General features: G+C 42.0%; 1 protein-coding gene across 1 annotated transcript; it reads right to left on the bottom strand.

The window, feature by feature from the left end:
• On the bottom strand, positions 1-25,730 carry LOC123498100 (gamma-interferon-inducible lysosomal thiol reductase-like). The gene is made up of 5 exons (XM_045245230.1): positions 25,645-25,730; positions 13,835-13,987; positions 904-1,074; positions 579-725; positions 1-349 (listed from the first exon to the last, which is right to left on the bottom strand). Exons 1-5 carry the CDS (start codon positions 25,678-25,680, stop codon positions 209-211), a joined length of 648 nt encoding a protein of 215 aa, XP_045101165.1. The 5' UTR covers positions 25,681-25,730; the 3' UTR covers positions 1-208.
• Positions 25,731-27,971: the final 2,241 nt, after the last annotated feature.

Raw genomic sequence — 27,971 nt, 5'->3', positions numbered from 1 at the left:
ATAAATCAGCAAATTTATTTTTCAAGAAGTTAAACATTTCTCTTCACTCCCGCACTGCTGTGCATGACGAATGACAAATGATGCTGTGTTTGGTGTGTGGCGGGGACGCCTCTGCGGCACTCAAAAGACCTTGTGGTGGCTGCGTGGCTGGCGACAGCTGCCCTTCCTCTGGTGACGAGTGGTGTGAAGGCGACGGCTACCGCAAGGTCTACAGCTTCGATACTCCAATCTTGCTGGAGGTGAGCTCCGAGGTGTCGCAAGCAGCGGGCCTCGAAGCGCCGGTGTATTTATCACACACCACTTTCAGCAAGTTCGTCTGGCAGGCGCCCACCTGCTCCTCGCTGAACTCCTGCGTGATGTAATTAATATCAACATGAGGCTTAACTGTAAACATGAGTCTTTTTGGCAAGACCCTGTGACATAAATTTATGAAGTCCATGGATTAAACACGCTCGTGCGCGCACACACACACACACACACACACACACACACACACACACACACACACACACACACACACACGAAGAGAGAGAGAGAGAGAGAGAGAGAGAGAGAGAGAGAGAGAGAGAGAGACTTACATCATCTACAATGATCCAAGGCACAAAGTACAGCTTGGGGTGAAGATTCTCCTGCTGCAGAGCCACCTCGTGCAGCAGGTTCTGGCCCGTTACAGAGTTAACACACTCTTCCAGAGGTGTCCAGTCCTGGCCCACTTGTGCTGCACACTACAAGAAGAAAACTTACTCAGATGACATTACTGCATTTGTTTCATAGCTTTATCACTGCTGCCTGACTTATTACAGTTTTCTTATATTCATTTGATGGAAACAAGAAAAAAAATCATAAAAGGCGGCGATGTCTTACACATAACCCAAGGATGAGGATGCTCCCTTGCTAACTAACCTTGGCCCCAGCGTTGGGAGGGTAGTCTGCTGAGAGCAGGCAATTGACAAATTCCATTTCGATGTTGATATCCTTGAAGTGGTCCTTGGCACACGCATGGATCATGTTGCCGCGGCACTCGTCGGAACCGTGCTGGCACTTGAAACTCCAGCCATCGCCGTCAGGATAATACTGTGGCGAGACACACACACACACACAGACGCGTTACAAGCAGTATCAATGGTGTGTGTATTTATTTACCTAGTATTTACCTAGTTGTAGTTTTACAGGGCCTGGGCTTTATGCTCGTGTGGTCCCGTCTCCATATCTACACTTATCCAATCCAATTTTTCTTTAAAACTATGTACACTCTTTGCTGACACCACTTCCTCACTCAAACTGTTCCAAGTCTCAACACATCTTTGCGGGAAACTAAATTTTTTAACATCTCTCAGACATCGTCCCTTCCTTAGTTTCTTACTATGCGATCTTGTGCTTCTAAAGTCATATTCTTCTCTCAGGATCAGTTTCTCATTATCCACTTCATCCATTCCGTTAATCAATTTATAAACTTGTATCAGATCCCTCTCTCTTCTCTGCTCCAAGGTTGGTAGATCCATTGCCTTTAGTCTCTCCTCATATGTCATCCCTTTAAATTCTGGAACCATTCTTGTAGCCATTTTTGTAGTCTCTCTAATTTTCTTATGTGTTTCTTTTTATGGGAGTCCACACAACTCCTGCATATTCCAATCTAGGTCTTATTTTAGTACTTATCAATTTCTTCATCATTTCCTTGTCCATATAGTGAAATGCTACTCCAATATTCCTTAGCAAATTATACGTCTCTCTGAAAATTCTATCAATATGGCTTACCGGTTGATTATTTTCTTCCATTGTCACTCCCAAGTCCTTTTCCTTTTTACTTTTTCTAGTTCTACTCCATCTCCCATCTTATAGATTCCCACTGGTCGTCTTTCACTTTTTCCCATTTCCATGACATGGCTTTTGTCCACATTGAATTCCATCTCCCATTTTTGCTCCATTTCCAGATCTTGTTTAAGTCTTCCTGTAGTATTTCACAATCCTCTTTTGTTTAATGACTCTGCACAGTTTCGCATCGTCCGCAAACAGATTTATGTAGCTGTTCACTCCTCTGGCATGTCATTTATATATACGAGAAAAGTATTGGTGCCAATACTGACCCCTGTGGCACTCCGCTGTCTACTGTTCTCCACTTGGACTTCATATCTTTAACTATCGTCCTTATTTCTCTCCCCTTAAGTAATTCTTCATCCATCTCAATGTGCTTCCTTTTAAGCCACCCTTCTCCTCTAACTTCCATAGTAATCTTTCATGTGGCACTTTATCAAAAGCCTTTTTTAGATCTAAATAAATACAGTCAATCCATCCCTCTCTCTCTTGTACTTTATCAACTATTCTAGAGTAGAAACTCAATAAATTTGTCACACATGACCGACCTTTTCTAAAACCAAATTGGCTATTTGATAATATTGTGTTGTCTTCAAGAAACTCAATCCATTGCTTCTTTATTACTTTTTCACACATCTTGCATATTACATTAGTTAGTGATACCGGCCTGTAATTTAAAGGTTCTTCCTTCCTTCCGCTCTTATATATGGGAACCACCTCAGCTCTTTTCAACTCCACTGGCACTGTTCCATTTTCAATTGAGCATTTTATGATGTATATTGGACTTGCTAGTTCTTCCCTACATTCTTTCAGTATTCTGTCTGAGACTTCATCCGGTCCCATTGCCTTTTCCTCATCTAGTTCCGTCATCAACTTTTTTATTTCAAGCTTGGTTACTTTAATCTCTTTCATATAGACAGACTCTCTATTACCCTGTGGTCTTTCAAATTTGGATTCCTTAGTAAAGACCTCATGAAATTTACTATTTAACAGTTCTGCCATACTTTTGGGTCTTCCACCATTCCGTTTTCTCCTTTTAACCTTTCTATTGTTTCTTTTTGTCTTATTTTTCCATTTATGAATCTGTAGAACAATTTTGGTTGTTCCTTACATTTTTCGACAATGTCCTTTTCATAGTTCTTTTCTTCTTCCTTTCTCACCTTAGCATATTCATTTCTTGCTGTTTTGAAGTTTTCCTTATTTTCTGGATTTCTGTTTCTTCTCCACCTTTTCCATGCTCCATCTCGTTTCTCCTTTGCCCTAGCACACCTTGCATTAAACCAATCTTTCTTTCCTTCTTCTTTAGATCTATATTTCGGGACATATTCCCTGACCCCAGTTTTGTATATTTCCAAAAATAAGTTATATTTCTCTTGAACCGTTAATGAGTTTTCCATCTCCTCCCAGTTTACGTTTTTAAAATAGTTCTTGAGATTCTCAATATCAGCCTTTCTGTAATTTAATCGGTCTCCTTTGTATGATTCATCTCTATCTTCCTTTCCTTCTTCTATATCCATTTCTAATATTACATGGTCACTCTTTCCCATTGAGCACTTGTATCTTATGTGTGTGTGTGTGTGTGTGTGTGTGTGTGTGTGTGTGTGTGTATTTACCTAGTTGTATTTACCAAGTTGTAGTTTTACAGGGCCTGGGCTTTATGTTCGTGTGGCCCCGTCTCCATATTTACACTTATCCAATCTTGCTTTAAAAGTATGCACACTCGTTGCAGACACTACTTCTTCATTTAAACTGTTCCACGTCTCAATACATCTTTGCGGGAAACTATATTTTTTAACATCTCTCAGACATCTTCCTTTTCTCAGCTTTTTACTATGCCTGTGTGTGTGTGTGTGTGTGTTGTGTGTGTGTGTGTGTGTGTGTGTGTGTGTGTGTGTTCACTGTTTGATCTGCTGCAGTCTCTGACGAGACAGCCAGACGTTACCCTACGGAACGAGCTCAGAGCTCATTATTTCCGATCTTTGGATAGGCCTGAGACCAGGTACACACCACACAACGGGACAACAAGGTCACAACTCCTCGATTTACACCCCGTACCTACTCACTGCTAGGTGAACAGGGGCTACACGTGAAAGGAGACACCCAAATATCTCCACCCGGCCGGGGAATCGAACCCCGGTCCTCTGGCTTGTGAAGCCAGCGCTCTAACGACTGAGCTACCGGGTGTGTGTGTGTGTGTGTGTGTGATTCATTACGGTCTTGGTCTAATGGTCTTGATATCTCTGGCCATCAGCTGTTATCCTTCCAGAAGGAACTCAAAGCTCATACAGAACGATCTGTGGATGAAGCCGAGACCTCACGCAGAATGCACTCCGTCCTTTTGTTCAAAGGGGACAGTAACCACCCTGTTTCAGAGAAAATATCTCCACGACTCTCTGCATGTCGAATGTCAGGCGGGGACGCTTTCCACAGAGCTATTATCATGTATGATGTAAGTCTCATGATGCATGTGAGGTGTGCAGAACAAAACACGGACAAGTAAACTAAATGAATAAATAAATAAACAAATAAATAAATAAATAAACAACAAATATACGAGACTCTTGAAGAACTCAGGTAGTCAATTCAGAAATACACACACACACACACACACACACACACACACACACACACACGGCCCGGTAGCTCAGTGGTTAGAGCGCTGGCTTCACAAGCCAGAGGACTGGGGTTCGATTCCCCGGCGGGGTGGAGATATTTGGGTGTGTCTCCTTTCACGTGTAGCCCCTATTCACCTAGCAGTGAGTAGGTACGGGATGTGAATCGAGGAGTTGTGACCTTGTTGTTCCGGTGTGTGGTGTGTGCCTGGTCTCAGGCCTATCCGAAGATCGGAAATAATGAGCTCTGAGCTCGTTCCGTAGGGTAACGTCTGGCTGTCTCGTCAGAGACTGCAGCAGATCAAACCGTGAATTACACACACACACACACACGCACACGCCCGGTAGCTCAGTGGTTAGAGCGCTGGCTTCACAAGCCAGAGGACCGGGATTCGATTCCCCGGCCGGGCGGAGATATTTGGGTGTGTCTCCTTTCACGTGTAGCCCCTGTTCACCTAGCAGTGAGTAGGTACGGGATGTAAATCGAGGAGTTGTGACCTTGTTGTCCCGGTGTGTGGTGTGTGCCTGGTCTCAGGCCTATCCGAAGATCGGAAATAATGAGCTCTGAGCTCGTTCCGTAGGGTAACGTTTGGCTGTCTCGTCAGAGACTGCAGCAGATCAAACAGTGAAACACACACACACACACACGTTCCAACCAATGATTCAAGCGGTGAGCGTTTAACTTTGGAAGGCGGTAGATATAACAAGATTGCCGGCCGAACCATGAATGGACTCGGCAAACAGATGACCTATAGTAAGGCACTCAATGACAGTAAACACGGACGGTAGGTAGATTGTACGGCCCGCGTTGGATCTGGTGAGCCCAGTGACGAACAGAGTGTGAGAAATATTCAACCTAACTATTCCGTGAAGGTGAGCAAGAGTTCCAGCAAGCAGTGATTGGGATAAAGGTGGTGTAAGAGGGGCAAAAAAGTAAAGAAAGAAGAGGACAGCTGCACTGTACACCTATGAAGAATAGGTATAGGTATAAGAGCGCTCATTCTGAGGCGGTGCAAAATCCTGCAAACTCTCAATTGAATGAAATAGAGACTGCAAGAACTGTTCATATATCGCTATAGATAAAAAATAATAATTGAACCGTAAAATAACAACAACAATTACAACAATTATAATAAAAAAAACAAAATGATAATAATAATAATAATAATAATAATAATAATAATAATAATAATAATGATAATGATAATAATAATAATAATAATAATAATAATAATAATAATAATAAGTGGTGAATGAAAAAAAAAAAAAATGGTGAGATGAGCCAGAGCAGGTAAGAAATCAACATATTCAAGTAATATAAACAAATGAAGAGATGATAGAATGGAACACAAAGGATGAATTTATCTAAAACAATTGAATCACACAAAGAACACGACGACAATACTAAAAAGTGCAGAAGACGCGCGTGAACAAATAAATGACAGCATAGGCTACAATATACAGCAGTGGTTCCCATCCTGTGGTACGCGCACCACTAATGGTACACGAAGACTTTCCAGGTGGTACAGGAGCACTTTATGGACCATATGCCATTCATAGTTAAATTAAATTAATTCATTTCTCTGGAAAATGATTATTGCCTTATACAAGATAAAGTGGCATTGATCACCCGGTGGAGAAGAAACAGACGCAATCCCTCGCATTGAACTGAGTTGTGTTCCTTGTTGTCATTTCATTTGTGTGTTCTACTTGTGAATAAATTGATATTTGCTGAAACTGAGTTGTTCTGGAACCAAATGGTACGCGGGGACTGTACGGGACCTCCAAGTGGTACTCGCTCAGGGAAATTTGAGAATCATTAGTGTTCAGTGTAGTGAGGATGAGGTACCCCCATATAATGTGAAGGAGATATATATATATATATATATATATATATATATATATATATATATATATATATATATATATATATATATATATATATATATATATATATATATATATATATATATATATATATATATATATATATATATATATATATATATATATATATATATATATATATATATATATATATATATATATATATATATATATATATATATATATATATATATATATATATATATATATATATATATATATATATATATATATATATATATATATATATATATATATATATATATATATATAGCATTTTAACTCTGCTAAGTGGGAGGAACTAAGGCAGTACTATTCTGATTTCCTTGGGATGATTATTGTTTTCATGTCAGAGATCCTTCTCTTTGTGCCGAGCGCATAACAGAGGTGATTATCTCTGGCATGGAGCTATACATTCCTCATACTTTCTCTAACCCTAAAGCTAAAAAGCCTTGGTTTAACTCTGCTTGTTCTCGTGCTGTCAATGATAGAGAGGCGGCTCACAAACGGTTCCGTAGCCATCCAACTGCTGAAACTCATGCCCTATATATTTCTGCCCGTAATCATGCCAAATCTATTCTCCAACTTACTAAAAACTCTTTCATCAATAGAAAATGTCAAAGTCTTTCCAATTCTAACTCCTCTCGAGATTTCTGGCATCTAGCCAATAATATCTCTAACAACTTTACTTCTTCGTCTTTCCTCCTTTACTTCATCCAGATGGCTCTACAGCTGTCTCTTCTTTTCTAAAGCTGAACTCTTCGCTCAAACCTTTGCTACCAACTCAACTTTGGATGATTCTGGGCATATTCCTCCTACTCCTCCACCCTCTGACTACTTCATCCCTAAAATTAAAATTCTTTATAAAGACGTTTTCCTGGCCCTCTCTGGCCTTGATTCTCGGAAGGCTTACGGTCCGGATGGAGTCCCTCCTGTTGTTCTCAAAACTGTGCTGAACTCGCTCACTGCCTGGTCAAACTCTTTCATCTGTGTCTCTACTTCTATTTATCCTTCTTGCTGGAAGTTTGCTCACATTCAACCTGTCCCTAAAAAGGTGACCACTCCAATCCTTCTAACTACCGCCCTATAGCTTTGATTTCCTGCCTTTCTAAAGCCTTTGAGTCTATCCTTAATAGGAAGATAATGAGGCATCTATCAGCTCACAACCTTCTCTCTGATTGCCAGTATGGTTTCCGTAAAGGCAGATCTACTGGTGATCTTCTTACTTTCCTAACTGAATCTTGGTCATCCTCTTTAGGGACTTCGGTGAAACCTTTGCTGTCGGCCTTGACATATCGAAAGCCTTCGATAGAGTCTGGCACAAATCTTTAATTTCTAAACTACCCTCCTACGGATTCTATCCTTCTCTCTGTACCTTCATCTCCAGTTTCCTTTCCGATCGTTCTATTGCTGCTGTAGTAGACGGTCACTGTTCTTCCCTAAAACTATCAACAGTGGTGTTCCACAGGGTTCTGTCCTATCACCCACTCTCTTTCTATTATTCATCAATGATCTCCTAAATCTGACTCAATGCCCTATCCACTCCTATGCTGATGATACCACCTGCATTATTCAACAGCGTTCAACAGACGCCCAACCCAACAACAATTAAATGACTCAAGGCGAGATGCTATAGGACGCCTAACTTCTGATCTTTCACTTGTTTCTGATTGGGGCAGAGAAAACCTGGTTTTGTTCAATGCCTCAAAACTCAATTTCTACAACTATCTACTCGACATAACCTTCCAGACAACTATCCTCTCTTCTTCAATAACACTCAACTTCCCTCTCCTCTACATTAAACACACTCGGTCTATCCTTCACTAAAAATCTAAACTGGAAATTTCACATCTCTACTCTTGCTAAATCAGCTTCCAAGAAGTTAGGTGTCCTATGGCGTCTTCGTCCATTTTTCTCCCTCCCAGCTGCTTGCTCTGTACAAGGGCCTTATCCGCCCGTGTATGGAGTATGGCTCTCATGTCTGGGGATCCACACACACAGCTTTACTAAACAAGGTGGAATCTAAAGCTTTTCGTCTTATCAACTCTTCTCCTCTAACTGACTGTCTTGATTCTTTAAGTCACCGCCGCAATGTTGCATCTTTATCTGTCTTCTACCGCTGTTTTCATGCTGTCTGCTCTTCTGAACTTGCTAACTGCATGCCTTCCCCTCCTGCGGCCTCGCTGCACAAGACTCTCTACTTCTTCTCATCCCTATTCTGTCCATCTTCCTAATGCAAGAGTTAACCAGTATCTTCACTCCTTCATTCCCTACACTGGTAAACTCTGGAACTCTCTACCTGTGTCTGTATTTCCACCTGCCTATGACTTAAACTCTTTCAAAAGAGGAGTGTCAAGACACCTCTTACGTTAACTGGACCCTCCTTTAGATTTTTTGTTTTTTCTTTCTACTTTCCTCTTAACAGGGCCTGGCAACCAGCGGGATTTTTTTTTTCCAACACTTTGTTTGCCCTTGGCCAGTGCCCTTGTAATGTAAAAAAAAAAAAAAAAATAATATATATATATATATATATATATATATATATATATATATATATATATATATATATATATATATATATATATATATATATATATATATATATATATATATATATATATATATATATATATATATATATATATATATATATATATATATGTTATATATATATATATATATATATATATATATATATATATATATATATATATATATATATATATATATATATATATATATATATATATATATATATATATATATATATATATATATATATATATATATATATATATATATATATATATATATATATATATATATATATATATATATATATATATATATATATATATATATATATATATAGAGAGAGAGAGAGAGAGAGAGAGAGAGAGAGAGAGAGAGAGAGAGAGAGAGAGAGAGAGAGAGAGAGAGAGAGAGAGAGAGAGAGAGAGAGAGAGAGAGAGAGAGAGAGAGAGAGAGAGAGAGAGAGAGAGAGAGAGAGAGAGAGAGAGAGAGAGAGAGAGAGAGAGAGAGAGAGAGAGAGAGAGAGAGAGAGAGAGAGAGAGAGAGAGAGAGAGAGAGAGAGAGAGAGAGAGAGAGAGAGAGAGAGAGAGAGAGAGAGAGAGAGAGAGAGAGAGAGAGAGAGAGAGAGAGAGAGAGAGAGAGAGAGAGAGAGAGAGAGAGAGAGAGAGAGAGAGAGAGAGAGAGAGAGAGAGAGAGAGAGAGAGAGAGAGAGAGAGAGAGAGAGAGAGAGAGAGAGAGAGAGAGAGAGAGAGAGAGAGAGAGAGAGAGAGAGAGAGAGAGAGAGAGAGAGAGAGAGAGAGAGAGAGAGAGAGAGAGAGAGAGAGAGAGAGAGAGAGAGAGAGAGAGAGAGAGAGAGAGAGAGAGAGAGAGAGAGAGAGAGAGAGAGAGAGAGAGAGAGAGAGAGAGAGAGAGAGAGAGAGAGAGAGAGAGAGAGAGAGAGAGAGAGAGAGAGAGAGAGAGAGAGAGAGAGAGAGAGAGAGAGAGAGAGAGAGAGAGAGAGAGAGAGAGAGAGAGAGAGAGAGAGAGAGAGAGAGAGAGAGAGAGAGAGAGAGAGAGAGAGAGAGAGAGAGAGAGAGAGAGAGAGAGAGAGAGAGAGAGAGAGAGAGAGAGAGAGAGAGAGAGAGAGAGAGAGAGAGAGAGAGAGAGAGAGAGAGAGAGAGAGAGAGAGAGAGAGAGAGAGAGAGAGAGAGAGAGAGAGAGAGAGAGAGAGAGAGAGAGAGAGAGAGAGAGAGAGAGAGAGAGAGAGAGAGAGAGAGAGAGAGAGAGAGAGAGAGAGAGAGAGAGAGAGAGAGAGAGAGAGAGAGAGAGAGAGAGAGAGAGAGAGAGAGAGAGAGAGAGAGAGAGAGAGAGAGAGAGAGAGAGAGAGAGAGAGAGAGAGAGAGAGAGAGAGAGAGAGAGAGAGAGAGAGAGAGAGAGAGAGAGAGAGAGAGAGAGAGAGAGAGAGAGAGAGAGAGAGAGAGAGAGAGAGAGAGAGAGAGAGAGAGAGAGAGAGAGAGAGAGAGAGAGAGAGAGAGAGAGAGAGAGAGAGAGAGAGAGAGAGAGAGAGAGAGAGAGAGAGAGAGAGAGTGGTCTCCGGACTAACCTTGCAGACTTATACCACAACTGTGTGCAACGACACAATGCAGACGTTGTTGTGGTGACCGAGACATGGCTGAACAGTGAGGTGGAGCCCACGTATGGCAGGATGCAGGGCTTCACCCACTGGGTGAGGAGGGACCGACAAGAGCGAACAGGAGGTGGAGTGGCTGTCTGCTTCAAGGAAGGAATGCAGGCCCAGCTACTCGACATAGACACGCCTCCACTGATGGAGATGATGTACTTCCGAGTAATGCTGGCAGACCGCTCAGCCCTCCTGCTGTGTGCCCTGTATCGCCCCCGCCGACAAGGACCTGACTCACTCCTGTACCTGACTGAGACCTTAGACAACCTGATGATGGCACACAGCTGCAGCCACGTGCTGATTGTGGGGGATCTCAATCACCACCTGGAAAGAGACGCCTACGAGAATCTCCTGAGGTGCAGGGTCTGACAGATCATGTCACCTTCCCACACATGAACGAGGAGGGACATTAGACCCTGTCATCTCAGACTACCAGGAAGACAAGCTTCAGTGTCATCAGCTGGGGCTCGTGGGCAGCTCTGACCATCACGCTGTACTGACACAGCTGGAAGTGGGCGTGGCTCAGGACGAGGCCACCACCCGCACCATCTGGCTGTGGAACAAAGCAGACTGGGCTTCCTGCGCCGCGACCTGACCCACACCCCATGGGCCACTCTGCTACAGGAGGAGCAGAGAGTGAAGCACTTGCACTCACCTCTCACCTTCTCGCCCTCCAGAGACGCCACGTCCCACACAGGGAATACACCACCAGACCGACGGATCAGCCATGGTTTGGCTACCGTTGCCGTGTTGCTGCCGAGGCAAAGTATGCTGCCTGGCTCCGCTACAAGAGGAACCCGACTCGGCGCAACAAGGACCTGCACAGGGCTGCATGCAGGAGGATGGTGGTAACCAGCAAGTGGGCCTTAAAAAAGTGGGAGGAAAGCCTGCGCCGGAAACTGTGTGGCACTGGCGTAGGAAACAAAACTTGGTGGTCTCTTGTTAAGGACAAACAAGGAACTGGCCACCAAGAATCCATCCCTCCCCTCAGCAAGCAGGACGGTACTGTCGCCACCAGCAGTAAGGAGAGGGCACAGTTGCTGGCTTCCTTGTTTGCTGGAAAATGAAGGTGGGGAATCCACAGCAGCCACCGCCTCAGCTGGTCCAGCAATGTGAGAAGACTGTCACCATGGTGGAGGTGACGCATCAGCAGGTGAAGCGATTATTGCGGGGCTGGACACACAGAAAGCCACCGGCCCTGATGACATCAGCCCGCACCTGCTGAAGCGATGCTCCCAGGAACTGGCTGCCCTCTCACCCAAGTTCACAACTTGTGTACGGGAAAACGTCTGGCCTTCAGTGTGGAAGGAGGCTCGAGTAGTTCCTGCACACAAAAAGCTCCAGGACGGACCCAAAAACTACAGACCCATATCCCTGTTGTCAGTGGTGGGTAAAGTGTTTGAGAGGGTCGTGGCAGAGGTGGTGTGTAGCCATCTCAAGGACAATGCCCTCCTCTCAGACCAACAGTTTGGGTTCAGACCTGGAAGGTCAACCTCCGACCTAATGATGCTTCTCACCAGGCAGTGGCAGGACGCCCTCGACGACGGCAAGGACACTATAGTGGTTGCTTTGGACATAGCAGGAGCTTTTGATAAAGTATGGCACAACGGATTACTAGAAAAGCTTCGTGCTAAAGGCATCCAGGGTGGCTTGCTACGACTCCTGGGAAATTACCTGCAGGACAGAAGCCTCAAGGTGGTTGTCAACGGGCAAACATCTGAGTCCCTGCCTGTGGAGGCATCAGTGCCACAGGGTTCAATTCTTGGCCCACTCCTGTGGAATATCTACGTGGATGATCTTCTCCAGCTACTGCCAGGAGTCATGGCCTATGCTGATGACTGCACCCTCTCCTATACCTATCCACGCCAGGACAGTGGGCGGGCTGCTGAGGCCATCAATCAGCAGCTACGAGTGATAAAGGAGTGGGGTGCTCGCTGGCAAGTGACATTCGCGCCGGAGAAGACACAGGCAATGGTTGTCTCGGTCCCCAGCCGCCATGGCAGCAATGGCAGGAAAGTTGTCTTTGGCGCTGCTGCTCCCCACTCCAAGATGACGTCAAGATACTTGGAGTGGAGGTGGATCGAGGGCTGAGGTTTGACAGCCATGTCAAAACCATTGCCAAGAAAGCCTCTCACAGGATCTCCGCTCTCAGAAGGATCGCCAGTTTCCTCGACAGGAAGGGAGACTGCTGCTGTACAAGGCACAGGTGCGGCCCCACCTTGAGTACGCAGCTCTCTCCTGGATGTCCTGTGCCGCCACACACAGAAGGAGACTGGACAGCATCCAACGCCGCGCCATACGGCTAGTAGATGCTGCACTACCACCTCACCCAGAGCCTGAGCGTCCCTTGATTCACTGGAACACCGCAGAGACGTGGCGGCGATCGTAGTGTTCCATAAGGCACAGGTGCAAAGAGTGCCACATCTGGCAGGGCTGCGTCATCCTCTAAGAGTCACCGCACGGAGCACGAGAACGGTGCTCAATGGTGGTGACGCCGTAGAGGTGCCGCGATCCCACGGGTGTCAGCATCAACGCACCTTCGCAGGACGCGTCTCCAGGATGTGGAACTTGTTCACGGCCGCGGTGCCTCACGTCCAGGAGATGAACACACACAGTGTCAAACTGATGGCACATAAGTGGAGACAGACACTGCCAACTCCTCTGACACTCTTTGTGACGTGACACTCAGTGTAGTGCAGTGCGTGAATAGTGCTAGTGAAGTGAAACGAATAGTGCTCCATTTACATGCTGACCATCTTGTATATTATCTATTTTAAGTCTTGTAAATATTGTAGAGAAATAGATTGTAGTACCCTTAGAATAGGTAGCACACGACAGTGCGCCTTTGGGTACATGTTCCTTTGTATTAAGTTTTGTTTAAATAAAAAAAAAAAAAGAGAGAGAGAGAGAGAGAGAGAGAGAGAGAGAGAGAGAGAGAGAGAGAGAGAGAGAGAGAGAGAGAGAGAGAGAGAGAGAGAGAGAGAGAGAGAGAGAGAGAGAGAGAGAAATGAGAGAGTGACATCGAGAACATACAACAAAGAAATCTTACCTGAGGAGAGGAAAGACGAACAGAGAGGTCAATGAATGCGAGGAGAAAGAAAAGATAATTACTAGTGGATAAATGGAAGAGCCTCAGATATTATGTTAGTCTTGAGCTAACAAGAAGAAGCTTTATAAAACTAGAATCAAACCATGGATAATGAAGATACAAGTATGTTTTACAGTAATATAACAAAAGTCACGCGTATATGTAGACTATTGGCTTCCTATAGCTTCTCTGTCAATATGTTCTAGAGTTTCAGTAAAGAAAGAAGCTATACGCACGACTCACCTCAGCGTTGCCGAAAGGAAACATCTCTACTTCCATGATATCTTTGACCAAGGTCCACGTCTTGTACAACTGGTTCACCACGAAGTCAATGCTGTACGGGCAGAGCGTCTCATAGTAAAGGTGAATCTTGACTGGATCCGATGCGGACACAGCCTGCAACGAGGAGGACCATACTGTCGTCAGGACAACACAGTGCATGTTTACTGTCCACAGGTTACAGATTAAGACTATGATATGCATACTAACTAGAATACGCAAAAAATACCATTCATATCCATTAACAAAGACAACTGTAGATCAATAAAGGAGGTTCAAACACACACACACACACACACACACACACACACACACACACACACACACAAGAATGGTTCCAGAATTTAAATGGATGACATATGAGGAGAGACTAAAAGCTATGGATCTACCAACCCTGGAACAGAGAAGAGAGAGAGGGGATCTGATACAAGTTTATACATTCATTAACGGAAGGGATCAAGTGGATAATGAGAAACTAATCCTGAGAGAAGAATATGACATTAGAAGCACAAGATCGCATAGCAAGAAACTGAGGAAGGGAAGATGTCTGAGAGATGTTAAAAAAAATTAGTTTCCCGCAAAGATGTGTTGAGACTTGGAACAGTTTGAGTGAGGAAGTGGTGTCAGCAACAAGTGTGCATAGTTTTAAAGATAAATTGGATAAGTGTGGATATGGAGACGGGGCCACACGAGCATAAAGCCCAGGCCCTGTAAAACTACAACGCGCGCGCGCGTAGTGTAGTAGTTAGCACGATCGACTCACAATCGAGAGGGCCGGGTTCGAGTCCCGGTAAGCGGCGAGGCAAATGGGCAAGCCTCTTAATATGTTGCCCCTGTTCACCTAGCAGTAAATAGGTACGGGATGTAACTCGATTGTGGCTTTTCATGTGTTGTGTGTTAATGTGGTCTCAGTCCTACCCGAAGATCGGTCTATGAGCTCTGAGCTCGCTCCGTAACGGGGAAGACTGGCTGGGTGACCAGCAGACGACCGAGGTGAATTACACACACACACACACACACACACACACACACACACACACTACGAAGGTTCCTTTAAGGAGCCATCAGAAAAAAAAAAAAAAAAAAAACAGGATGGGGAGGATAAAATAGAGAATGGTAAAATCAAATTGGAGAACTTACGAAATGCATGGAAACAAGAACAGGAAGAGGAAGAAGTTAAATTTTCAGAGGTAAGAAGGAAGTAAATTCAGGAAAAGACAAAGGACACTGCTATACAAGTAATTAAGGAGAAAGATCTAGTGAGGGATACAGTGGATAAGAGGAAATGTTTCTTAATTTTTGGGATGAAGAAAAAAAAAAATCCAAACAAGTTCGTGAGAGAGCAAGAAGAGAGAGAATTGACCAAAACTATTATGAAACAGGTCCAGGACAGCACACAGGAATTGGACCAAGAAGTGACTAGGTTCGGAAGATTTAGTGAAGGGGGTAAGAGACCAATGAAAGTGAAAATGAATTCACAGGTGGAGGTGGAAGAAATTATGACAAGAAAAAAGGAAACTGGCTGATGATACTGAATCTAAGGATATATGGATAAAAAGAAATATGAACCTGGGAGAGAGGGAGGAGAAAGTGCTAAGAAATGAAGCTAAGGAAAAAATGAAAAAAGGACGGAGATCAAGAAAAAGAATTTCTACTGGAGGGTTCTGGATAATTATGAGACGAAAGTAGTGATATCTTCGGAAGAAAGATGAGGTCATAGACGAGGCAAGAAATTAAGAGTGACTTATACTAATATAGATGGGTTGTTATGCAGCGTGTTGGAGGTTAGAGATTACTTGAAAGAAAAAAGACCGGATATAATGTGCATAGTAGAAACAAAACTAAAAGATGAGATCTATGTTAGCTTTAAAGAAGAGGAATATAATAGCTTGATTACAAATTCATTAAAAGAAAGGAAGAATGGAAGAGAGCCAACATAATCCCAATATTCATAGGAGGAAAGTCAACTGAGCCATTAAATTACAGACTGGTGTCACTTACAAGTGTTGTGGGGATGTTATGTGAAATAGTTATCAAAGAAAAATGGGTTGAATATCTAGAAAAAGAACAAGTTACATCGAACAGACAATTTGGGTTCAGGACAGGACGATTATGTGTGTCGAACTTATTAAGTTTCTACTCAAGGGTAATAGAAGGAATGGAAAACAGAGATGGATGGGTAGACACAGTATACCTGGACATAAAAAAGGCTTTTGATAAAATCCCTTACGGCAGACTACTTTGGAAGTTAGAGAGCTTAGGAGGACTGAGAATAACTTTGTTAGAATGGATAAGGGATTATTTGAAGGACAGAGAGATGAGAACTGTGATCAGAGATACATACTCATCGTGGGGTGAAGTAACAAGTGGAGTGCCACAAGGGTCAGTGTTAGCCCCCATTATGTTCCAGGTATATGTAAATGACATTCAAAATGGGGTAAATAGTAATATTAATTTGTTTGCTGATGATGCAAAATTGCTAAGTGTAATCAAAACCCAAGAAGACTGTTTGCTGCTGCAGGAAGATATAAACAAAATCTACGAGTGGAGTAAGAAGTGGAAATTAGAGTTCAGTGCCAAGAAATGTCACGTAATGGAATTAGGAAAGAGTAAGAGAAGACCTGTATGGAACTATCTAATGGGAGAGGAGCAAATAATGAAGACTAAAGAGGAAAAAGATCTGGGAGTGATTATACAGAAAAATCTGAACCCCCGGAAAATACACAAGTAAGATATTTGGTTTAACATATAAATTGTTGACTTATATTAGAGTGGCACTTCAATTCAGGGTCAAAGATATGATGAAAAAATTATCACGAGCATGATACGTCCTATGCTGGAATATGCGGCACTGGTGTGGTCAACGAGCTCTAGAAAATATATAAGAAGATTAGAAAGGATCCAGAAGATCGCTACACAGATGGTGCCGGAACTAAAGGACCTAATATATGAAGAAATGTTGAAGGAAATGGGACTGCCAACCTTACAAGATAGAAAAGCATGATGAGACCTAATTACAATGTATAAAATAGTAAATAGCATTGAAAAAATAGACAAGGAAGACCTGGTGCTGATGACAGAAGAAGCTAGAAGGACAAAAGGACATGTAAAGAAGATCAGGATGAGGCAGTGCGTGAAAGATATTGGAAAATATAGTTTTCCACACAGAACGGTGGAAAAGTGAAATGCATTGAGTGATGAAGTTGTTACAGCACATAATGTGCATAACTTTAAAGAAAAATTGGATAAACGGAGACATGGAGACAGGACATTATGAGCCTCGCTCGAACCCTGTACAATACAACTAGGTAAATACACACACACACACACACACGGGACATCGTCGATGGCGGATGTGGTCGCTGAGCTCCAGAGCAATCATCTCTAATTCTACAGTTACCATTGCCTAAGAGTAACCAAGGTGGGAAAGGAGCTGGTAATGTTTGTCCCGTCTCCATATAGTCATGTTAACTGTTGATTAGCAAAATAATGTCCAGGGAAAGTAAATATAAACTGTAGCCTGCGTTTGAGCCATCAGCTGGTTTGTTTACATCTGCGCAACATGGCGGCCGTGAACTCGAAAGATGAATCAGACTTCACAGGATTTCAAGGAATAATGGAGAAGAGCGCTTATGTGAAGAAAATTCTGGAGTTGGAAGGTAAAATTGAAAACTGTTTGAAAAGTATGGGGCCTGGAAACGAGTTATGACAATGTAATTAAAGAGTGTGCCGATATGAAGAAGGAAAATGAAGCACTGAAAGAGGAAGTTAAGCTAATTAAAGTGAATTGCGAAAATGTGGAGAATCTCTAGGAAAAGTGATGGAGAAGCAGGCTGAATGGAAAAAGTCAGGAAGTGGAAAGAAAGGAGGTAAATTACAAAGTTGCAAGTCTGGAAAAGGAAATCAAAGAGTCTGGGGAGAAAACTTTGGGCCTTGTTGAAATTATAGATCAACAGATCATAGAAGAGAAGATTGCTGAGAAAGTGGTGAAGGTTATTAAGTCAAATGAGACATTGGTGAGGGAAACTGTAGACAAAAAGAGATGTGTGGTGATATTTGGTGTGGAGGAGGATAAGACACCGAGTAAAATGGAGAGAGAGAAAACATAAAAAGGTGATAAATAATATCATTAATGTGGTGCAGGAGGAGGAAAAGACCTAGTACAAGAAATAGAGGACTTCCATAGAATTGGAAAGTTCACAAGAGAAGGTATGAGGCCAATAAGAATCAAACTTAAGTCACAAAAGGATGTAGATGAATTGGTGGAGAAGTCATGGAGGCTAGCCCAGCAGGAAACAACAAGGAAGATTTGGTTGAGAAGAGATCTCGGTGAAAAGGAAAGAGAAATGTTAAATGAGTTGAGAAAGGAGGCTTTGAAAAAAATGAAGAGAGGACAGAAGAGGAGAAGAAAGAGTTTTTCTGGAGAATCTTGGATATGAGACTGAGGAAGTGGTTCATAACCCAGAAAAGTACAGCAAGAAAGGACTAAAGAAACTTACGTATGAGCGGAATGTAATGTATTCCAACATAAATGGAGTGATATCGGGATTTTAGAACTCAACGATTACTTGAGGGACAAGAACCCAGATATTGTGGGTCTTACTGAAACAAAACTGAGAGAGGGAGAAGACCTGATGATGGTTGGAGAAGGGAAATATAATGTTTGGAAAAGAAATAGAGTAGGTAAGATGGGAGGAGGAGTGATGTTGCTGGTTAAAAAAGATATAAAGGTGGATCAAGTGAAAGAAGGTATGGGAAAGGCAGAAGTGCTAAAGATCAGAGCAGAAACTAATGAAGGAAAAAGAGGCACTACATAGTGGTGTACGTACCACCTAAGACAAATGCATGGTCAGTACAGGAATATGAAGAAATGATAAGTGATACAGGAACATGTCTGGAAGAAATGTTGGGTGGCTGTGAACGAACTATAATGATGGGAGATTTTAATTGTAAAGAGGTGTGTTGGGAGGACTGGTCAATGGAAGGATCAGAGACAACATGGGGAAATACACTATTGACACTGGCAATGGAAAATGTGTTAACTCAGTGGGTCAAAGAAGATACTAGGTTTGGAGGAGAGGGAGCATCGTCAAGACTGGACTTGGTCTTTAGTACAGAGCCAATGGTCATTGAGGAGATGAGGGTGGAGTGCCCTTTAGCAAAGAGTGATCATGCAGTTTTGGAGTTCAAGGTGATAGATGAAGAGAAATCTAGAAGAAATGAAGAATATAAAGTGGGAAGATGGAATTATGCCAAGACAGATTTTGGAAACCTAAAGAAATTCTTTCAAGAGACAAATTGGATGAAATTCAAGAGTGCTAAGGAGCAAATGAAAAGTGGAAGGAATTTATAAAAATATACAAAGAAGGTGAGAAAAATTTGTACCAATAAGACAACATAGAGAAGTTGGAAAGCAGGACTGGTTTAACGATAGATGTGAAAAGGCTAGAACAAGAAAAGAGGATGCATGGAAGAGGTGGAGAAGGAAAAGACGGATTAAGCAGTGGGAAAGTTACAAAAGAGCAAGAAATGAATATGTGTTGATTAGAAGAGAAGAAAGAAAGAAACAAGAAAAGGATATAATTGATAAATGTAAAGACCAACCAAGGCTTTTTACAGACATGTGAACAACAACATCAAAAATAGAGAAAGTATTGAAAGTTTAGAAGTAAATGGAGTATGCAGTGAAGATCCCAGGAAATGGCAGAGGCTATGAATGGATGCTTTCGGAAGGTATTCACAAAGGAGACTGCTTTTGACAAACCACTGGTAATGGAACAGAAAGGGATTATGAAGGAGTTTCAAGTAACTGTGGAGGAGATCAAGAATATGATGGGGAGTTTAGAAGTGAGAAAAGCTGTGGGACCTGATGGGGTATCAGGATGGATTTTAAGAGAATGCAGGAGCAACTGGCAGAAAAAGTTTGTGAAGTAATTGATGCCTCATTAAGGGAAGGTGTAGTGCCCCAAGACTGGAAAAGAGCTAACATTGTCCCAATCTATAAATCAGGTAACAAGAGAGACCCATTGAACTATAGACCAGTGTCACTTACAAGTGTGGTAGCTAAGATGTGTGAGAGGGTGGTGAAGAATAGATGGACAGACTTCTTGGAGAAAATGACATACTTTGTGAGTGTCAATTTGGTTTTAGAAAAGGGCGTTCATGCACGACAAACCTGATATGTTACTATTCGAGGGTGATAGATGTAATACAGGAAAGAGATGGTTGGGCTGATGGAATATATCTGGATTTAAAAAAGGCCTTTGATAAGGTACCACACCGGAGACTGATCTGGAAACTTGAAATGGTAGGAGGAGTGCATGGCAGTTTACTAAAATGGATGGAAGACTTTTGGTAGGAAGAGAAATGAGAACAATAATTAAGGACAGACCATCAGAATGGGGCTTGGTGGAGAGTGGAGTTCCACAGGGATCAGTGTTGGCACCAGTAATGTTCGCGGTCTACATAAATGACATGGTGGATGGGGTGTCCAGTTATGTGAGCCTATTTGCAGACGATGCAAAATTGTTAAGAAAAGTGAGATGTGACAAAGATTGCGAACTACTCCAGGAAGACTTGGACAGAATATGGAAATGGAGCTGTACATGGCAAATGGAGTTCAACACGACAAAATGCAAGAAAATAGAGTTTGGCAAGAGTGAAAGAAGAATCAGGAGTATGTACAAGATAGGAAATGAAGACATAAAACCAGTCATGAAGAAAAGACCTTGGGGTGACAATTACCAATGACCTATCGCCAGAGAGACATATAAACAAAATAATTGGAGAAGTATTGAACTTATTGAGGAACATAAGAGTGGCGTTCGTATATTTAGATGAAGAAATGATGAAGAAAATAATTACTGCAATGATAAGACCGAGGCTTGAATATGCAACAATACAGTGGGCTCCGAACTTAAAGAAACACATAAGGAAACTAGAGAAAGTACAGAGGGCTGCAACAAAAATGGTGCCTGACTTAAGAGATTTGACTTATGAAGACAGACTGAAAAGAATGCAACTTCCAACCCTGGAAAACAGAAGAGAAAGGGGAGACCTGATAGCAATATACAGAGTGATGATTGGCATGGAAAAATGGATAGGGAAGATCTGTGTATGTGGAATGAAAGAATGTCGAGAGGGCATGGGAAAAACTAAAATGGCCACTTATAGGAGAGATGTGAAAAATATAGCTTCCTCATAGAAGGGTGGAAGCATGGAATAGTTTAGACGTGGAAGTGGTCAACGCAAGGAATATTCATGATTTTAAGAAAAAGCTGGACATTAGTAGATATGGAGACGGGACAGTACGAGCATAGCTCTTTTCCCGTATGTTACAATTAGGTAAATACAATTAGGTAAATACACACACACACACACACACACACACACACACACACACACACATTAAATCTAACCTAGCCGTGAACACACGCACACACACACACACACACACACACACACACGGCCCGTTAGCTCAGTGGTTAGAGCGCTGACTTCACAAGCCAGATGACCGGGGTTCGATACCCCGGCCGGGTGGAGATATTTGGGTGTGTCTCCTTTCACGTGTAGCCCCTGTTCACCTAGCAGTGAGTAGGTACGGGATGTAAATCGAGGAGTTGTGACCTTGTTGTCCCGGTGTGTGGTGTGTGCCTGGTCTCAGGCCTATCCGAAGATCGGAAACAATGAGGTCTGAGCTCGTTCCGTAGAGTAACGTCTGGCTGTCTCGTTAGAGACTGCAGCAGATCAAACAGTGAAACACACACACACACATTTTCTCTTATCAACTCATCTCCTCTAATTGTCTTCAACCTCTTTCTCATCTCAGCAATGTTTCATCCCTTGTCATCTTCTTCCTTATTCCCATGTCAACAGCTCTCCTGACCTTGCATATCCTCCCTCTGGAGTGAGTAGGTATGTGATCTTCTTATGTTTAGATTGAGCAGCTACGTGAGAATCAGGCCCGAATTCAGAAATACCGCTCTCTCACTAACACTAGTTTCAATGACCAGAGAGGTGATCAATTAGCCATCTCTCAAGACTTTTTCTCTTGGGAATCTTGTTATTTTTTACTAGAAACATGAAAACATCCTCATAACTCGTGTCATTTCAACAAGAGCCTTTTCAAAGCAGTGGAAGTGCACCGCAGAAGTGCTCAAATTACGGTCCTGTGCGAGGCTCATGAGGAAGGAGCGGGAGTGTATGATGGAGAGGACGTGTGGAGGCTGGGCCGCTGAATGGTTCAATCAAGGTATGGTAAAGAGAACAGAAGGTAGTCTCAACCGCACCTGCCGCGCAGGTTATTAGGACGTCTCATTTTGGAGTGGAATTTAAAGGAAACGGAGTTGACCTGCAACGTATACTGCTGTATTTTTAGAAATTTCTGTGGTTTGGCGGTGTTTAGTCGGTGTTATTGGGGTTTTTAAGGGTTCTAGTTCGTGTATTGTGATTTTCAAGGGTGTTTCTGTGGTTTGGTGGTGTTTGGTGTTATTTGGGTTTTCAAGGGTTCTAGTTGGTGTTTTTGGGGTTTTCAGTGTTTTTTGTGGTTTGGTGGTCTTTAATGTGTGTTATTAGCTGAGGGCGTATCAGGAAGTGCAGTGATAGGCCTATTCTTGGCAACGCTACATATTTTCAGCCATTTTCTTCCTCAGTTCTTCTTTGGGTAAATTATGATAACGTAGGGCAATTTCTTTCCTATGCATAGACTTGCATCCATGAACAATGAGAGAAGCGAGCATATTTGTAAAACAAAAATCATAGCTTCAAGGTTCATGCCCTCACCACCACAGGATCTTTTTTTTTTTCTTTTATGACCTATAGTGACTGAAGGCATACTTGAAGAGTATAATATGTGGGAAGTGCTGTTCAGCTTCCACCTATTAGTGGCGCAGGCAATTTTATTTATTGTGGTACCCGTATTAGGGCCCATAACACCACCCAAGCGTATCTTTGGTATAACCACCTAGAACCTGGGTATCATGGTGGCATGTAGGTAACTTTAAACCAATCGACAAATGGCATAGCTTCAAAGCGGTATGTGGTGTGATTCGAACCTACGCGTGGACGTCTGCCCGATCCCACGCTCACCACCTTTTAAAATAGAAAGTAGTCTCAACTATCTGGAACACAAAATAACCTCGATTTGAGTGGGGGTGTAGTGACGTCACGTTTTGAAAGGGTTGGCCAGTCTCTGACCTTATCCACTACGACACCGCGTAATGGATAAGGTCAGAGACCGGCCAATCCTTCAAAAACGTGACGTCACTACACTCCCACTCAGATCCAGAGTTTTCCGGAACTAGGGATTGATGCCATGCTTTGCGTCTAGATAAAGGGACGTACATGTACATGTGTAGGAGTCGTGACGCATAATTAGTTATGAACCTGATACTTGAGTAATATAAGGGATGCTAACTGCTTTTCTTCAATAATGACAGTACTGAACAAGTGCAGAGGGAAATTTTTTGCAGTTTGAAATTAGGCTGTACTTTTTGGACGGGATTGTTTGTTGGCGGACAAAGGTTTAGTTGCCATACACAACAGCAAGTTTTGAAAGAGTATTCCAGACCTGATGCATGTACGAGTATTGTCCAGGGGGAAGCGGCAGTTTTACCAATGTAAAAGATTGGAATGTTTTCCATTCCAATCTTTTACATAATAATAATAACAATAATAATAACAATAATAATAATAATAATAGTAATGATAATAATAATAATAATAATAATAATAATAATAATAATAATAATAATAATAATAATAACAATAAAACAAAACTCAAAAGCGCCACATGACAAATATTAACGCCACCTTTTTTTTTTTTTTCACTCTCTCCCCCGGTGTAGCGTAGTGGAGTTTCCCCGATCCGGTTTCCAGCCTTGCTCTCGTCTAGATGCATGAGCGGCGCAGGTGTGGCTGCGATACTATTAGGTGATTCGTTTCCGCGCCATCCCGCCAAACAGGTCTGCCTTCCTGACACTCATACACTCCCTCGTCCCCAGCAACTCACACCCCCTCTTGTTGTATCGTACTCTGAAAAGTCTCTGATACCTCGCTACGTCACGCCAGACTCAAACCGTTGGCACAAAGGGTGATAAACTCGGGGGCTACGTGCCATATCCACATTTATCATCGCAGTATTCGCATATACATTATATAACATTTCTTTCACTATTTTAGATGCCCATGTCACTAATACTTCGTCCATTCATCATCAAACATTATTCATGATGTACAAATACGTCAAAAATAACTCAAATATTCACATGTTTTGGCCTGTAACATCAAAATCAAGATCAAGATAATTTGTGACGTCACGGCTCTTGTGCCTTTTCGATTAAATGCCACTTTTTTGCCGAAAACAATGCTGGTCCGTATATTTCTCATGGTTCCTTCAATTTTGAGGCCATTCCAAGGTATTCCGTGCGGTACAACCTCGACAGAGTGACTGCATCATAGATAATTAGACATCCCGCATCATTACCAGGCAAATCTGTACTAAACTATTCTGTTGTGTTCCATCAAAGCTTTCGTCATGAAGTGCCACCTTGCAGTGGGTTCTGGAAACATCGCGTCGAGCTTATTTTGTGCTCCAAGTAGCTGAGACTGCCTTCTATTCTTTTGGATTCAATGATGCCTGGCCTGGGTAAGCATGCGTGTGACCGCTTTCATCCGCCTGGAATTGTTAAGTGGTTATCTGAATAAGACCTCGACTTACGCCATGCTACTACTCGTTTCAACACACGTCAGAGAGAGAGAGAGAAAAAAAAAAAATTACACAAATGTTGTGATTCTTCCTTAAGGAATTGAGTAGCTACTTTATAATTTATGCCACGCTTTTCACGATTTTCATAGAGGTGAAACATAGATTAACGTGTGTGTGGCAGGGTGCACACAATAAATCGATAGGAATGAAAACCCAGGCCTTGTGAACGATAACCTAAACCCCGCAACGACAGCACGGCTCATATGCACTAAGCCGCCATTCACAACATCCGATGCTGTGTCCATGCCGATAACACTCATGGCCGTTCCCAAAGGGTTTACAATAAAAATCCGTATTTTAGGAACCCCCTATTCTTATGTTTTGCTCACTCTCATAGTCTGCTTTCAACTGAGACTTGTGATGATAAACAGACGTGTTCTGACGATTTTCTTTTTTCACTTATGGTGCAGGATCCTTAAGTTATTGTTAAAAATCATAAAATTCCCTTGACAATTTTAGGAAGTTCCTCTATATTTTGTTATAAGCTGCCAAGACAAAACGCCCCAACGTTTCAAAATACAGACTCTTGACTCTTATCAGGCTTTTCTTTTATTTTCAAGATTCACTTAAAATCAGGCTTTCATGGGTATTTTCTTTACTGACGGTGACGTGTTAAAACATTACTAGCTTATACTTAAAACACCCTTGAAAACATTCACTTGTATGTTTAATGGAAGCTGAAATGAGACGCAGAAATGTTTCAGAAAGTGGTTTGGAAATTGATGTTTTTAGCTCACTGAGAAATTTGATTGTCCCTTGTTAGAAAAAGACCTATTTAGAAAACTCATGGCAAGTATAAGCCTGAGTGATGACAACACAAAACTTATAGCGTGTGTGTGTGTGTGTGTGTGTGTGTGTGTGTTCCTACTTGAGAATTAACGCTTTTCTGTGTATGTTGTCAAAATAGTTTGCCATTTTTTACTCAAGCATTTCTTATAACAGGTTTCCCAATAATACCATTGTAAACATGATGACTAGATCTGCTGGGAACAAAAATGTAGGTATTTACCGCAACGAGGCCGAGTAGAAGGAGCACGGGCCGCATGGTGAACGGGATGCCAGAAATGATATCTCATGCCTCATGCCGTTTCTTTTATATTGCTCCGGCATCCCTCACTCCTCCCTCCTTGACACCCAGCATCAACCCCACCCATCCCTCCCTTATCTTGTATCAGTGTTTCCACGAGTTACATTACACCTGTATCTTTCTCATCTGGTCAGCAAGTTATTGGACCCGGCATAGAACCATATTCTAAAACATTTCTGTGCTGTATCTTTCGTTCTCTCAAAATATTCTATAGTAAGACCAGCCTAATTTGACAGCTAAGACAGGATTAAGGTGAGTGTCTTGCCAAAACAGAATTCGGTGGATCTACCCGGAAAGGACATAGCGGGTGAACTCTCGAGGACTTAAACATTTTACTTCATTATTATTATTTTTTTCGTTTAGTAAATTATACATTTTCAGCTTACATTCTTTCAAATATCATATATTTCCCTAACTTAAGCCATGTCAGGACCAGGGGTGAGATCTGCTGGCTTTTTTAGGTGTCTCTGTCAGTTTCTCTCATCCTGCCCCATTGCAGCTTCTAACTTTGTACGAGGGCCTTATCTGTCTATATATGAAGTGTTCTTCGCATACCACTCATAGTGGTTTGCTAGATAAGATGGAATCAAAAGCTTTTTGTCTTATCCTCTCCTATGATTGACTGTCTTCAACTTCTTTCTCACCTTCAGAATGTTGCATCTTTTGCTAGCTTCAACTGCTATTTTCAAACCAACTACTCTTTTGATATTAATAACTACATGCATCCTCTCCTCTCTCAGTCTTGCTCTACAAGATTTTTTCCTTTCTCTCACACCTATTCTGTTAATTTCTCCAATGCAAGAGTTATTAACCAGCATTCTCAATCATTCATCCTTTCTCTGGTAAACTTTGGAACTCCTTACCTGCTTCTGTATTTCCACCTATCTATGACCTGAACTCATTTAAGAGGGAGGTTTCAAGATTTCTGTATCTTGTCCTATTTCTCCAATCCCTCCCCAGGATTCCCCTAAGCCAGTGGTTTTCAAACTATGGGTCGCAAGATCAATTTTGATGGGTCGCAGGGACACAGGAACATTATCATGCTTTCAGTGTTTCAGTGTATGTCAGTTACTTAATTGAATTATTCTTCTTTAACCACAAATTACTTTTATGTATGTATGTTCATCTTCCTCCCATCTCCCTCCTCCTGGGCCCCACGTAATGGTGTCTCTGACAGGAATGACTCCTGTATCAAACGCGTATGTTGGACTGGCAGTGGGCCCATGCAGGCTCGTGTATATAACTATATACCATTGTACATTTTCTTTCTCTTTACTTTACTCTGGGTCGTGAAGGAATGAAATGTTCCAAATAGGGTCGCTCATGAAAAAGTTTGAGAACCACTGCCCCAAGCGAAGGTGCCTCTGGAGTTTTGCTTCTGCCAGCTGGAGGGACCTGAGGAGGTATTATGCTGATTTTCTCTGGAACGATTACTGTTTCCATGTCAAAGACCCATCTCTGTGCTAAATGAATAACAGAGGTGATAGTGTCTGGCATAGAGGCGTACATTCCTCATTCTTTTTTCTCAACTTTAACCTTTTAAACCTTGGTTTAACACAGCCTGTTCTCGTGCTATACATGATAGAGAGGTTGCCCACAAAAGGTACTTGAGCCTTCCATCTCCTGAATCTCATGCACTTTATATTTCTGCCCGGAATCATGCCAAGTCAATTTTCCAACTTGCCAAACACTTCTTCATAAATAGAAAATATCAAAATCTTTCTAACTCAAACTCCCCTCAACACTTCTGGCATCTTGCCTAAAACATCTCCAATAATTTTACTTATTTATCTTTCTCTCCTTTATTTCATCCTGATGGCACCACTGCCATCTCTTCTGTCTCTAAAGCTGAACTCTTCTCAAACCTTTGCTAACAACTCCATCTTGGATGGTTCTGGACTAGTCCCTCCCTCTCCTCCTCCCTCTGACTATTTCATGTCTACAATCAAAATTCTTCATAATGATGTTTTCCATGCCCTCGCTGGCCTAAACCCTCAGAAGGCTTATAGACCTGATGGGGTCCCTCCTATTGTTCTCAAAAACTGTACTTCTGTGCTTGCACCTTGCCTAGCTAAACTCTCTCAACTATGACTATCGACTTCTACCTTTCCTTCTTGTTGGAAGTTTGCCTACATCAGCTTGTTCCTAAAAAGGGTGACTGTTCTAATCCATCTAACTACTGTCCTAAAGCTTTAATCTCTTGCTTGTGTAAAGTTTTTGAATCTATCATGAATAGGAAAATTCTTAAA

Source organism: Portunus trituberculatus, chromosome 47 (genome assembly GCF_017591435.1).
Source record: "Portunus trituberculatus isolate SZX2019 chromosome 47, ASM1759143v1, whole genome shotgun sequence".
NCBI lineage: Eukaryota > Metazoa > Arthropoda > Malacostraca > Decapoda > Portunidae > Portunus > Portunus trituberculatus.
The sequence above is the reverse complement of the archived record's forward strand: the minus strand, read 5'-3'. Positions and strand labels throughout refer to the sequence as shown.